At 45.7% G+C, this 14,115-nt stretch overlaps 1 protein-coding gene across 8 annotated transcripts in view; it reads right to left on the bottom strand.

Moving 5' to 3' along the window:
- Positions 1-1,500: 1,500 nt before the first annotated feature.
- chd9 (chromodomain helicase DNA binding protein 9) overlaps positions 1,501-14,115 on the bottom strand; it is a 63,650-nt gene continuing 51,035 nt past the window's right edge. For 5 of the 8 annotated variants that reach the window (XM_031848730.1, XM_031848732.1, XM_031848731.1 and 2 more), the window contains 18 exons: positions 13,714-13,913; positions 13,412-13,571; positions 10,365-10,454; positions 9,677-9,780; positions 9,186-9,303; positions 9,000-9,057; positions 8,834-8,882; positions 8,348-8,603; positions 8,028-8,233; positions 6,558-7,430; positions 6,097-6,269; positions 5,686-5,916; positions 4,617-4,794; positions 4,079-4,227; positions 3,685-3,915; positions 3,369-3,518; positions 3,162-3,266; positions 1,501-2,822 (listed from right to left, as the gene is read on the bottom strand). In XM_031848730.1, the coding sequence (XP_031704590.1) occupies positions 1,878-2,822; positions 3,162-3,266; positions 3,369-3,518; positions 3,685-3,915; positions 4,079-4,227; positions 4,617-4,794; positions 5,686-5,916; positions 6,097-6,269; positions 6,558-7,430; positions 8,028-8,233; positions 8,348-8,603; positions 8,834-8,882; positions 9,000-9,057; positions 9,186-9,303; positions 9,677-9,780; positions 10,365-10,454; positions 13,412-13,571; positions 13,714-13,913 (4,276 nt within the window). In that variant the 3' untranslated portion in view covers positions 1,501-1,877. The remainder of the gene's footprint in view (positions 2,823-3,161; positions 3,267-3,368; positions 3,519-3,684; positions 3,916-4,078; positions 4,228-4,616; positions 4,795-5,685; positions 5,917-6,096; positions 6,270-6,557; positions 7,431-8,027; positions 8,234-8,347; positions 8,604-8,833; positions 8,883-8,999; positions 9,058-9,185; positions 9,304-9,676; positions 9,781-10,364; positions 10,455-13,411; positions 13,572-13,713; positions 13,914-14,115) is intronic. The other 3 variants (XM_031848733.1, XM_031848735.1, XM_031848736.1) reach the window with 3 other exon arrangements.

The raw sequence follows: 14,115 nt of genomic DNA, 5'->3' as shown, positions 1-14,115 counted from the left end.
TATCCCGGTTACAGCTGAACGTGAACGTGTGCAGAGACGATGAACAAGATGCACAAGCGTGGACACTGCGCACAAAATCGGAGCAGTTTGTTAGTCAGACAGAAGTCGAATGAGAGCGTGAGGAACAGGATAAGGGCACTTCTACATCTAGCTGAAGCTCCGCTCATCAGCAGAATAGAGTCGAGACAAAGTGAAACACACACACACACACACACACACACACACAACCACGCTGCAAACTCCCAGCAACACAAGCTGCTTTTTCTTCAGCCCCTTCCTGAAGCGAACTCATCTGGCACTCTGTAAAATGTAATACTCAATTACTACAATCTTAGCAAGGTTTTGAACTATTTTGTGCTTGTGCATGTTGTGTAAGACTTTGGATTCTGTGTTGCATGACCACCTGTCTACCAAAGAACTGTAATTTCCCCCCCGAATTTCTTATGAGACGTTTGAAGGTCTAAAACACTGGTATTAGTAGTAGTTTTCTACTGGTCAGAGATTTGCAAGGCCCCCCCTTCCTAAATACACAACATTCAGACTGGAACGTTATGGAAGCAGGAGACACCAGGTGAGTGGAGTCCAGCCAGAGAAAAACACAGTGGAAGCTCTCAGTAAAAAAGAAAAAGGCTTCCGACACACACGTTTCAGCAGAGACGAGGACATTATGTACATGGACAGCAAGAAAACACACCCATGCACATCTGCACAGTGAAGCCAATCCATCTAGCACAGTTGAGGTAAGATGCAGTTTAATACGCCGGGGTTGTAGTAATAATATCCACGTCATCAATAATCCTGAATGGCTCTTCTACAGAGACCACTAAACTAAGTCAGGACCTCAAAGGGTCAAAGGGCAGTTTTTGGCACACAGTAAAAGGTTGTTTTCTATCCTCACAGCTCGATGAGTTTATTAGACTCTTGACGCTGTAGTCCAAATCAACAGATGTGCACGTGAACGTGTATGCCAACTGAGAGTAGCTAAAGTGCACCGTGGACATGTGACATGTTTGTAAGGTTATGGTGAAAATTAGGAATTTCTGAAATTAGATATCAATGTGAAAAATTAAACCTATAAAAAATAAATAATGGCAGAGAAATGAACTATGATCCATTTTGACGGATTTAAGTTTGTGTGTTTGATTGAAAAAGGAAAGCTTTCACATTTTTTCCCCCTAATCAATGCGATAATAAAGCAGGAGCTTCAGGTTATTCCAAGAAACGATGTGAACTGATGCAGAAACGAACTTAACGTGATATGAAGGTAAGTGAGGCTGCGTGACTTGTGCACTGGCGTGGAATATGGCAGACAGTGAATCTACAGCTTCAGTGACATTCATTAGCTGCCCAAGTTATTGCCGACATATCCAACGTATGATCTGCAAAGCATAAGTGTCAACGAACCTGTAAAATTACCCACTATTTACAAGAGAAACCAAAGTGTCTGCCAGGAGTCCCCCCCCCCCCCAAATATATTAATAGTACAGCTCAACGAGCGTGTTGATGTAGTTTCACTTTTTTAATAAAATTAAATCCTGACATAATTACAATAATGCCGTTTTTTTGTTGTAATTGTACACAATTGTGGTTCACAGAGTTCAGAAATCTACTAAAGTCTGACATGCAAAATGTCTCAAAACAAGACTGTACCTTGTGAACAAACACTGAAATTTTATTTCAGTTCTTTTTAAGTCAGTTTTTCCTGTTTTTGTAAGGTTTTTGTAGTCTTTATTACACAACATTTTAGTTAGTTCTTGTATTTACATGTAAAGAAATCGTAACATAAGTGCTGGAAAATCCATATATATGTGAATATATGTATACATTTCTAGGCGATACATAAATAAATTTATAATTATATATTCATGGGTTCAGTTCTAATCACTAGAGTCTGAATCATCTGATGAAGAAGAGCCCCCAGACTCTGATGAAGACGACTCGGCTTTCCCCGAACCCTCAGGACCACTGTTCTCCTTTTGTTCTGCGGAGTCCTCTTCGTCGTCTAATGCCTCGTCATCCTCGTCTCCGTCCCTCTCTGCCACCAGCCGCTCGATCTCCTGCGCCGATGACTGCGAGACCGCAGGCGGAGGAGGACGAGCAGGAGGGAGGGTGGGGTCACTGTTTGAGCTCTGCGGCTGTGTGGCAGACACAGGAAGGTTAAGGCCTGGAGTGAGAAGCATCCCTGGGTAAAGCATACTGGAAAGTAACAAGGGGTTAAGAGACAGTGGGTGACTGGAGGCTGCAGAGGCAGCTGAAGCACTTTGTGGGGCGGTGGCAGAGGAAGAGGAGCTGGAAGTGGAGGAAGGAGTCGTGTTCGGCCCCTCTGTCCTTTCTCCTTTGGTGTCCGAGGTGTGAGCGGGGAACTTAGAGGCAGACAGCTCTTTCGTCTTCTCCTCAGAGCTTCCTGTGCACTCCTGAGCAGGCTTCCCAAGCAAGCTACTCATGCCCAGCAGGTTTGGCAATCCAGCCATACCAGACAGCATCATGGGAAACATGGCAGCCAAGTTACTTGCAGCCATGTTGCTAGCGTCAGACGGCAGCCCCATCAGGCCCGCGGTGAGCTGCAGGGACTGTAAGCTCTGGAGGTTTTGCTGGAAGGCCTGCAGGCTGGTCAGGTCCATCCCAGAGAGGAGGCCGTTGGCCAGCAGGGGGTTCAGGCCCAGGGCGGAGACCGCTTGGTTGGGTGCTGCTGCTGCAGCTGCTGCCGCTGCCGCCGTTGCCTTGGCCAGAGGATTCTTAGGTCGACGGCCACGCCGGCTCACCTCCTCAGGAACGATGGGTCCCGTTAGGATTCTGTCAAACATGCTCTCTGGAAGGTAACCCTGGAGAGAACATGGAAGGTATATGCATGGTTAGCAGTGGGGTTAACACACACACACACACATATTCATTGCTAGTTTATTAGGTACACCTAGCTAACACTAATGAAGTCCAATAAAACAGCCCTGCAACAATTCAACAGCATCACAACCTACAGCCTTCAAAATCACCTCCCTAAAAACACGTTAAGGCCTTCATGAAAGGATTTGTTGCTGTGCAGTTGTATTAGTTTTGGCTGGGAGTAACTAATAAACTGGTAACTGTCTGTATATCCACACTGTTATATGGCCTTTCATGATTTAACAGTTCTGATCTGATGAATGTGTTACTTTGTGACTCACCGAGTGTTTGACCACGTCAGCCCATTCAGGTGGGACTCCGTACTCGGGGTTCTCCTGAAGGAACCGGCACAGCTCCTTCAGAGGAGGAGCAAAGGCTCCACCAACCTACAAGCAAGATTACAGACAACATGAACCAAAGTGCACAACAGGCCAGATAAATATTCTACATTTAGGAAACATACAGTCATCTAACCACATAGAACACACCTTGCGAGCATTTCTCCTGTTGATGATCTGAACCCTTTCCTCTCCGGTCAGACTGTTCACATCAATCTTGTTGGGGTTCCTGCAGCGGTGCCTCTTCTGCTTGGGCCGCCCGTCCTGGAAGTGGAACTGCATTTGCATCTTATTTACACCCTGGACATAAAATGTCAAACTGATGTTCAGTAGAGCATATTTATTCCATGAAATCTTAATTTAAACCCTCTGTGAACATGTTTATATCTTTTTATATCATATTATCTGATCATGGATTTACCTTTAACACTACACAAACCTTCCTATAGGAAAAAAAAGGACTCACAGGGATAAAAGCTCCTGTGTCTGCCACAAAGCCAGGGTGCTCCATTAGCCACTGTTCAAGATCTTTCCTCCTGGGAGCATCATCGCCAGCAAGCCTGGTGCCATCTTTGAGGTTGATGACGGGGACCCTGCTGTCGGTGTCCGCGGGGACCTGATTAGAGCTCTGGCTGAAGCCCGGCACAGGGGCCACAGCCATGCCCACCTGGCCAATACCTCCCCACCCTGGAGGCACCTGGAGACACACGAGCACAAAACAGTGTTTTATATTATTTACATCACAGTTCATCATATACACCACACTGGGGCAAACAGTTATCATTATCATTTCTTATTTGAAGGTTTGCGGTACCATGAACCTGTATTATGGCACACAAGCTCCTCAGATAGCTGCTTACCTGATCAGGAACAGAAGGGACTCTACTCCTGTTCATGAAGAGCAGGTCCATCCCCTCCACGTTCTTCCTCCTTCCCCTCCGCCTCTTCACCACTGGCTGACCATCCAGTACTCCGTTCAGCCTCATCTGACCAGTAAGATCTGGAGGCACTGCAGAAGAAGCACCTTGTTAGCTGTGAACTACTGTGTGAAGTTTGGCCTAATTAAAAGTGAAATGATGAAACCTTAAGATATATTCTCTTTTTGCTTTAAATTTGATTTTTTTATAACTTTCATCTCCAGCATCAGTTAGGTACTTTATCAAAAGGTCAGATGACATATTTCGGACTGAACATATAGATTTTTCTACTAAGTAAATGTCCGCGCAATCAAAGCCAGTAGGGCTTAAGAAGATGGCTAGTGTCGATGCAGTCTTCCAAGTCAAAAACAATACATTGCTGCCATGTAGTGGTGGTAAAGAAAACAGGCTGGACCATCTCACGCAACACATTCTGTATGGACAGGTCTTACGGTATTTGCTGTATTTTAAATAAACACACCAGTCTGGAAGCTGCACTGAGGCTTGGTGATGTCAGCCAGGCCGGTGTCCGAGGCGCTCTGCAGCTCGTGAAGCCGTGCCAGGTACTGTTGCTGGGCCTGGGGGCCCTCCTCCGACTCCAGGGGCCTCTTCAGAGGTAGACCTTGTTTCTGGAAGGTCAACTTCAGACTTCCCTCCTGCTATACACACAGACAAACATGGTGTTGGATACATCTTGGATGATTTATAGTCTTCTTCTGTTTTGGGAGTTTGTCTATCCAGTGTTTTAAGGATCATAAAGCAAATGTGTCTTGTGTCTTTCATATCGCTAATATTGCTATATACTGGTGGGCATGTTGGTTTTTAAATTTGTGTAGTAAATTATCATTTTATTTGAAAGAATTTCTTACAATAAATGTAAATATTTCCATGTATTTCATTGTTAGTAGTATTGGGACACATGAACACACAGAGGCAAGTGGCTGGTCGGGCAGTGGGTAAAGTCTATCCACAGTTTGAACTGTAGTGGGAAGCCATGCCAAAGAGATAGCTGCTGTCAGCATAAAATTATTTTATAGGTAACAAACAGCAGGTGTCTGAGGGTCTGCCATGGTAAAAACCATACAATGTTGGGAAAGAATCAAAAAGCAACACAAAAGCAAGGAATAAATGGAGGCAAGTGAGAGGCCTGCAAAGTTAATAGCCATGTCGCCTTGAAGCAGATTAGAGAACACCCACAGCCAAGGTCTCCATTTCAATCAGATTATAAGCAAGACCCCTTCAGTCTAGAGAGGCTTCAAGCTGAACCTTATTATATTCTCATGACCGAGTGATTTGTGCTCATGTAATCACAGCCTCAGAGCCCAATTCAAACTGAGTGTGTGGGAAAGGAGAGGAAGGCTGCTATTAAATTAATCTCTCCTCCTGCCAGGCAGTCAAAACCACTAATCACACCCAAAGGAAAGAAGGAAGAAAACCAGTGAAACATGCTGAACACGGCAGCTAGCACCGGCCATGGCAGCGGAAGTAGTAGGGTCCTACAATTAGGGCAAAGCGGAGGGAGGAGGGGAGGAAGGGAGAAATCAACATACATCGTTCAGTTTTACTGAGAACTCCTTGTTTTCTGCAACATGCTTGGTCACCTTTGACCCCTGTGGTGAGGCAGAGGGGTCCTCGCACAGGCTGTTGGCGTTGTCCAGCAGCTTGGTGGTGTAGAAGGAGGCCACTGCACCTCCAGGCTCGTAGACCCGACGTGTTCCAGGCCACTTGCCCTTCAGCACTGCCTGGCAGATGCTGTCCAGGCGGTTGATGATCACGCGATCCTAAATGATCAGCACACACAATCAGCACACTCAAACTCTGTGAAATCAGTTTGATTATCAGAGACAGATACTTATTCAATGATTAAATATTCCCCTTTTAGCTGAATACTTGATTTGATGCTTTGTAAGCCATGCAGCGTTGTTATGCATCTCTGCATCACCACAGTGACAGCAGTTCACCTTTGGCCAGTAGGATGCAGCGAGCATGTATCCTCCTCCTCCCTGGAAAGGATGCGACGAGTTGTTGGTGATGCCGTTCTCCGCTGCATGGGTGTCTTGGGTTTCGTCCTGCGTAGTGCTCAGAGACGCCACACTGTCCTCATCGAAGCCCTTCACACTTGTTGCTGCAGGCACTGAGAATGTCACAGGACACAGAGACAGACATTAGAAACACACTTAAACCTGAGTCAGAGAGAAAGTGTGCAGACTTCTTGCCACACAGTTTTATGTATTGTGTAATATATTGGTGTATTGCCGTCCAGAGCCAAACAATTAAACCATATACATGGTATATTATATTAACACCATCTAGATGGTCAGTCATTTTGTGAAATATGTCTTCGCTCCAAACAACACAAGAAATATTATGTTTTTTTGTCACCTACACATTATTAGAAAGAGTTTGGGTTTGAGGTACTCACCTTTCTTCTTCCCTTCCTCTCCCTCACTTCCACTGTCATCAGACGATGATGAGGAGGACGATGATGATGAAGAGCCAGAGGAGCAAGACGATGAAGAGGAAGAGGAGCTGGACCCGGAATGTGACGAGGAAGAAGAGGAGGATGAGGAGGAGGAAGAGGAGCGCGATGAAGAGCTTGAGGAGGAGCCACCTGAGTCGGACTCTGAGCCACGCCTGGCCTCCCTGCGGCTCCTCTTGGCCTTCTTAGGCTTCCTCTCAGAGGAGTTGGGTGTGAGCGGTTTGGTTCGTGCCGCCACCATCTGCCTCTCTTTATCTCTCGCTTCAGACAACGGCTTCTCCTCCAGACCTGTGGGAGTAGCCGGTGCTGGAGGAGGGCTCCAACTCTCCCCCTGCTTCTCCCGGCCCTCCTCCCCCTCTGAGGCTGGTTCCACTTTGGGTACAACCCCACTGGGCTCTGTCTCTCTCTGGGCAGGTGGAGGCAGCGGAGAGGCTGTCAACACTGAGCTGGGGGCCTGCTGGCACTGAGGGTGTAGAAGTGGGGTGGATGTGCGCGATTGCTGCTGTGTAGCTTTTGTTTGGCTGTAGTTGCGTTGGGCAGCCATGAAGCTGAGCTCAGCGTCTCTCAGAATGTGGTAATCTGTGCGGCTGACGCCGTGTTTGGCAGCTCCAATCAGCAGGTCACGGTCATGGCTACCAGCCTCCCACCAGACGGGCAGGTCTGAGCTCATCTGGCACAACGGCAGGCGCTCATAGAGTAACTGATGGCAAAGAACCTGTTCCCTCACCTGGCGAAGCAACTCTACTCTGTACAGCGTACGAGACGCTCGCTCCTCTGTGATGGGCTGGATGGTCAGAGACAGATCCACCGCAGAGTCTGGAACAAAGAAGAAGGTGTGAGAGAGAGTGAGAGGAAATAAACGCTGCCAAAGACCTGTTTGTGCCTGGAGTCCAAACATCACACTGTTTGTCTTTCTACAAATCATTAACCTTATCAGCCTCAATAATGCTGCGCGAGCTTATTTATTAAGGTGCCACTGACCTCCCTCCAAAATCAAACCATGAATGAGTTCAGGTCATAAGGCAATAACCGTAAGCACTGTTACTGACATTGCCTTGTAGATGTCACATCAGGGCATTGTGCAATAAAGAATAAATGCATAATAAATCCTAATATGGCATTTTCACTGACCAGCTATTGGTTGACAGATACAAGACACATACTTATTTTCATTTCATTCATAAATTCATTTGTTACTAAAAAAATGTTTAGCAATTGGACGAGCATAATTGCTTGTTATGATCATAGGGTATAGCAGTTAACAGGGTGACTGCTTTAAGTCAAAACACAACAGAGAGATGTGGTCGTCTGAGTTTCCACACTTCCTCACTTGGTGTAAGGTGTACAATTCACGACTTGCGTGCGTGTGTGTGTGTGTGTCTACATATGGTAATAAGCTAGTCGATTTCTGACCTCCCTCTTTGGGTGGCAGGCGACACACCCTTCGGCACATGGAGGTAAAAGCACACAGGTATTTCTGCAGGCTCTCGTCAGTCTTTTTGTGCAGCCGAGCCATGGCCCTGAACTTGGTCCAGTCGAACCGGCCAGGGTTTGGGTCGAAAACAACACCAAAAGTGGAGACCACACGGTAGAAGTCAGCCTCTTCTCGCCTGGTCCATCTGGGGAAAGTGAGAAAAGCACCCTGTAGTAACAATCTAATCTTTGATATTCTTTCTCACTGATCAAAACATTTCATGTTTCAGCAAAAACATTGACCGGCTCTGTGTTCTGACCTTTGCTGCCGTTCAATCTTAGCAACCATCTTGGGGTTGAGGGTGTCGTTGAGTGAGGGGGGCAGCGGACACAGTGGAGCAGACAGTATCATGGTCGACGGAGACGGAGTCTGAGTCTGGTGGATCTGGTGGATCTGGAGGATCTGCCGGCTCTTGGTGTAGCGCTGGGAGGCCGTGATCAGTCGCCTCAGCCTGGCTGTCAGCACCGAGGGGGATGGCCAGTAGGAAGTTTCACCTCCAGTCACTGGAACTGCGTCTGGATCAGAATAATATACAGCACAAAGAACGTTCAAATTCCCAAAATCTGCATGCCATTATTTATACATTTGTTTGTAATTTTTGTAGGAAGCATGTCGCGCACGTGTCATTTTCCTTTTAACTTTAAAATTCACAACTTTTCAGATTTCTGCCATCGGTGGGAAGCCTGTATTTAAAATAATCACAGTAAAGATAATCCACTGTGGATTACAAGCATCCAATACTCACCTCCGGCATTGTCAGTGACAACCAAGTCTCCAGGAGAAGAGGCATCATCCTGCATGAGAAGACAGTGTAGTGTGTGTTTATGACAGGACAATGTTTAATTATAAAATCAGACGGGGGGGATATTTATCACAGGATCAACATGCACCACTGGTTCACGTGGCCTTACCTCCATATCATCCTTCAGCAGAGCTGGAGCAGGCTTGTACTCGGGGTCATCCACATCCCTGCGCACACAGATAAAGTTTGTGTCAGTTTTACAGTTGACGACTAAGACGATACATTTTGTTTTTTAAATATCTAAAACCTAAGCAAAGCACATTAAAACAAAAGGCAACATAATGTTAGTACTGACCCATCCATGAAATCGTTGCCTCTCTGTTCGGCAGCGATGGCTTTCTCATCTGGACGTCCCACACGGTCTAGGAAGCACAGGGTCGGGTCTGCACGGACTGTGTTGTACTTCTCATAACCTGGGAGAGCACAGGCGGTAAAGCAAATACCAAAAAAGTTAGCACACGGAAACTCTTAGATAGTGACCAGGCAATATACACAAGCTGGAGGATTTCCCACAATCACCTGGTATCAAAGGAAAAAGTACAGACAGTGAAGCCAAAAATTATAAGTTCACTTTTTTTCCCCGTTTTAAAACAATTTGTCTCAGAGAAACTTTAAATACTGTTATATAGTTACTCATTTTATATCAGGTACTGACTTTCCCCCTTCTGTAAAGTAACCACAGATGCTTTTAGAGTATAGTCGAGACTAACTTCAACTCTAGGGCACACATTTCTCATTTAGATTACCTTATTTAAACAAGTCACAGTACAGGTTGAGGTTTCTCACCATGCTTATAGACACCCAGCAGCAGACACTTGTCACAGATGGCATCCCACCACAATGCTGGCAGCTCCGAATGGTCAGGGTCTGGCACCCAGATCTTTATCTCACTAATGAGGAGGAGGACATTTAGACAGATACCATGTGGGGGAATCTTTATTGATTAGATCCATTTACTGACACTTTTAATCTGCTCCCATATGCGGTCTTAATTTGCTTTTATAACACTAACTGTCCAGGAGGTCAAACACACAGCTCCCCATGGAGTGCTTTTATTGTGAAACAACAAATCAGAATTGTGGAACAATAAAAGCTTCTGATTTTCTTGTTAACGGCCGTCTTTATTAAACATTTTCAACATCGCTGTGTAAAAGCAAACAAAAATGAAAAAGTCCCCCATCTTTAACCAGCAGATGGCACTCTGGAACCGTCTTATTCATTTAGCTGATCAGTCGTTTCTTCCTTCAACAGGTTGATACCATATGCTAATGACCATGAATCCATCTTACCAAACTATTCCATTATCTGAGCAGGTCTGGAATCCTACAACCACCCTAGGCAGTGGTTGGGTACCATCGACTGTATTACATTTGTTAAATAAAGTGCTTGTGTTTCAAGAGTCTCTAAAAAAAGCAAACAATGATTAAAAACATAGGGCAGCAAGTGTATGTAAGGTAAGGTAACAGCTGCTCACCTGGAGTCCACGCCGTCGAGCACCGTCTGGGCCTGGCTTCCTATCACCTCTTGTTTCAGGTAGTAGAGCATTCTGACCCTGAGCAGCACCCTGCACAGAGAAAACCCACTGGTCACAACAAAGCCCTGACCACGCACAAATGCTGAGTGAGCAGAACCAACACACGCGCAGCAACTTGTTGAACACAATGCAAACGAGTGAAATGTGTGACAATTTAATCCTAAAACTGCCCCGCATAGTCCTCGTCCCATCATTTCACACAAACAGCATACACTCTACTGAATTCATGTTTAATACAGACACCTGTACTGTAGGATTTTTACAGCTATGAATGTTAAGTCATTTATAGCTGTACAGGCCTTCCACAGAGCAGGTATACACAACAGGCCTCATCAATTAAGTTGTTGAATTAGAGTTTCAATGAAGTTGACACTCGTGTACGGACCACATGGGGAGTCATGGGCAGTTCCACAGCCAGGCCCCGCGGACTGAATGAACAGACAACGGTCTCTCTCCAGTCGTCGTGTGGTCGTGCTCTGGCAGTAGATGAAGGCTGGGAAGTCGAGGCTGACAAGGTAGCGAGAGGCTGACTCACAGGGGAGACATTAGCTCTGTGATGCATGATCACACATCAGAGCCAGCAGGCTTTGAGCGAAGACGCAGTGAAGTGGTGGGAACTGTGGTGCGCTGGTGTGCCAGGCTGTAACGTCTAGTATGCCTTGAGATTTTGCTTAATGTAGAAAGCGGTCTGTGTAATAATTTCTGTCCCAACACAAAACTATTTGATATCTCATCCTGTAAAGCGGTGGCATGGAGGTTTTGGGGAATTCTGGCACGAGGGTAAAAATCTCTGTGGGGCATTGCTATTAATGTGGAGTCATTAGCTGTCCTACAATTACTCTTCACAAAATGGTTACATCTCAGATGATACTGTACTCTCCACTGACTTTGCCAAATGAGCAGGGAAATTTAGGAAAAATCCAAATTGGCACATCCCCGAAACCTGTTGCCTGACTACTAGTGTCGTAATAGTTGTTCCTAAATAGGACTAAGAACACGGAGTGAAGTAACATCTCCAGATAAACTTTTATATTTTCTACTACTTTGTATTTGCAAAAAATCCCTATCACATTATGTAAACCTGTGGCCTCTTCTCCTACCAAAGCTTCTCTACAGCGCTGCTCTGTTTTTAAGAGCACTGTGAGAGTTGTGGACTGCCGCTCCGAAATATAGCATGCCAGGCATTCCATCTTTTTTATGCTGTGATTCAGCTAAATATTGTTATAAATGAGCCCTGAATCCTTCCCCGATGCACTGACAGGACAAGGAAAAACTGCAGGGCTCCCAGGTCTGTCTGTGTACGGGAGTGATGGATGTCTGTGGTGACCGGTCTGGACTTGTAGCTCTAGTAAATCAAAGTCTTAAACTTCCTCCCCTTTCCTCCTCCACCCTCCTGTGTGACTGGACGCGCCCAGGAGCAGCTGCTGCTTCCTCTGCCTGTCAGCACAACCCTTCATCACTCTCCTTCCAAGCCTTTGTTAGTCTGCGAGTGTGTGTGTGTGTGTGTGTGTGTGTGTGTGTGTGTGTTGTGGTTCACTCTGAGAGGCAGCAGAGGATCTCACCACAGTCATACACAGTCTTTTAGAAGCAAGTAAGCCAAGTATGCATGACATGAGTGGCATGAAAATAATCCCTCATGGTCTGTTCACAGAAAAACAATCCATCAAAAACCAGCGTAACGGCGGGAGATTACTGAGTCACAGACGCAATTCTGATTCAAAACACACCAACACCATGAAATCTTTGTTCTTTATGTCTTCTCAAAACCGTGTCCTCCATGTCAAAGCAGATTTAATCCTCAGTTTCACATCTTTACTACGGTATGCAGTAAAGGATATTTTATAGCCAGACAGTACAAAGCCCACACAAACTGCTTGAGGAACAAGAACATTCACAACGTGATTGATCCATGGTGATCAGAAGTTGATCTTTCGCACTTATCAAAAAGTTTGGAACCCGTCAGAATCATGCGTCACTACTTCTTATAGTTTCCATGCCTGTATAAAAGTCTTACATTTACGGCCCTGTTAAGGAAGGCAGTGAACACCCCCCCACCCCACCCCCACCTCAGTCCAGCCCACCCCCACCAGTCACATTCCAGGTCCTCGAAGGGAAAATGCAGAAGTCAGCAACTTGCTGACTGCGTGTCCCCATTTGCCTGGCATGTCACATATCAGACAATCCCTGGATTCAGCACAACTGAACCAGGAAACAATGGAGAACTTTCTATGGAAGCTGCAGCGCTCGGCATCCAAAGCCCTACAGACACAAGCCCCCCTTTTAAAACGAAGCAGCCATCTATTTGGCTTTATATCTCAGCGGCCCATGTTTTGATAGCAGCCATCTTTTTCCCTCCGTCTGTAAATAAGAGAGATCTATGACGGCCATTAGCTCGGCTGAAGTCTCATTAAGAAACGTATCAGTCAGCTGGTCTCGATGAGAAGCATGCCTGTTAATGAATCATTCTACTGTCGCCTCCAATAGACATTTTAGTGCCTCCTAATTACTGTGGCTTTGAGGTGCCCCAGTTAAAACTTGAGCAGTGTGCAAACTGTGTTTTCCAACACTACGGCTTCATTTTATTAAAAATAATCTGATAAAATCTGGTGCTAGACGACAATAATGACCACCTGCCAGTTGCTATAACAGCATGAAAGGGAGTGTATTTGAACACAGACACAAGAACACACACCCTCAACCCACAAGACATTAAATAAACCAACCATAGACTATTCACCATGTGCACTGTTATCAAGATAAATGCACGACTATACCATATTTCAACCATCTCGCCCATCTAGTGACATCTATCTTTTGTGGTTACTACTTCTGCTTTCTTATAAACAGCTGGTTTCTTATACAGTTGGTGATGTTGGACTAAAATCTAATTTAGTGTCCTACTCGAAGAAAACTGAACTGGATTTAAGTGACGGTGCTTTTTTAAAATGTTGAATTTACAACGTACGGATGAATAAGGAAACACCTACTTGTTGCAGTGATGTTTGAGGTGTTTCTTGTAGCCGTCGTCCTGAAGCATGTGCTCTGGGTTGTGTTTCCTCAGCCACTCAGCTTTGTGGATGTCAAAGGAGCTGGACTGGGTTTTCATCTTCTTACCCTTTCTGCCGCGAGGGACTGGAGCAGACAAACCTATCGGAACAAGAGGAGGTTGAGTCGTACAGGTACAGGTTATGAAATAGTTTCCCAAATCCCGCTCAGTTCAATATCTCCATGCGCCACTGTCTGCTGTGATAAGGCCAGCTAAATGTAGGTTAGAAGTCCTGAGACTCACCCAGGTGATTCTGCAGCTCCTTGGTGTGTCCGTCCTCAGTAGGGGCGATCAGGTCCCACATGAAGCTTTTGATTTTGTCATCTCCACGGTAATGGACCAGGCAGTAAGACAGCAGGGCCCTGCAAATGGACTCCACATCCCTCTCTGTCAGCTGCTTCTTGAAACGCCCATGATTGAGAATATCCTTCCAACGACCCCACCTGGAAGACAAGGGGCACAAGCAAAGAGGGTTCAGATTAAAATCACTTCACAAGCTATACTACTTTGAGGACACTTGATGTACTTGGTTTTGCCATGATAGTAATGTTGATTTCTTTATAACAGTCAGTTACGTACAGTGAGGGATATTGGGACAAAATCCAACAAATGAATGATACAGGACACAAAAATGTATCACACATT

Source organism: Anarrhichthys ocellatus, unplaced genomic scaffold, assembly GCF_004355925.1.
Source record: "Anarrhichthys ocellatus isolate YVR2014 unplaced genomic scaffold, GSC_Weel_1.0 scaffold8, whole genome shotgun sequence".
NCBI lineage: Eukaryota > Metazoa > Chordata > Actinopteri > Perciformes > Anarhichadidae > Anarrhichthys > Anarrhichthys ocellatus.
Note: the sequence above shows the minus strand (reverse complement) of the source record. Positions and strands in the feature narration are given on the sequence as shown.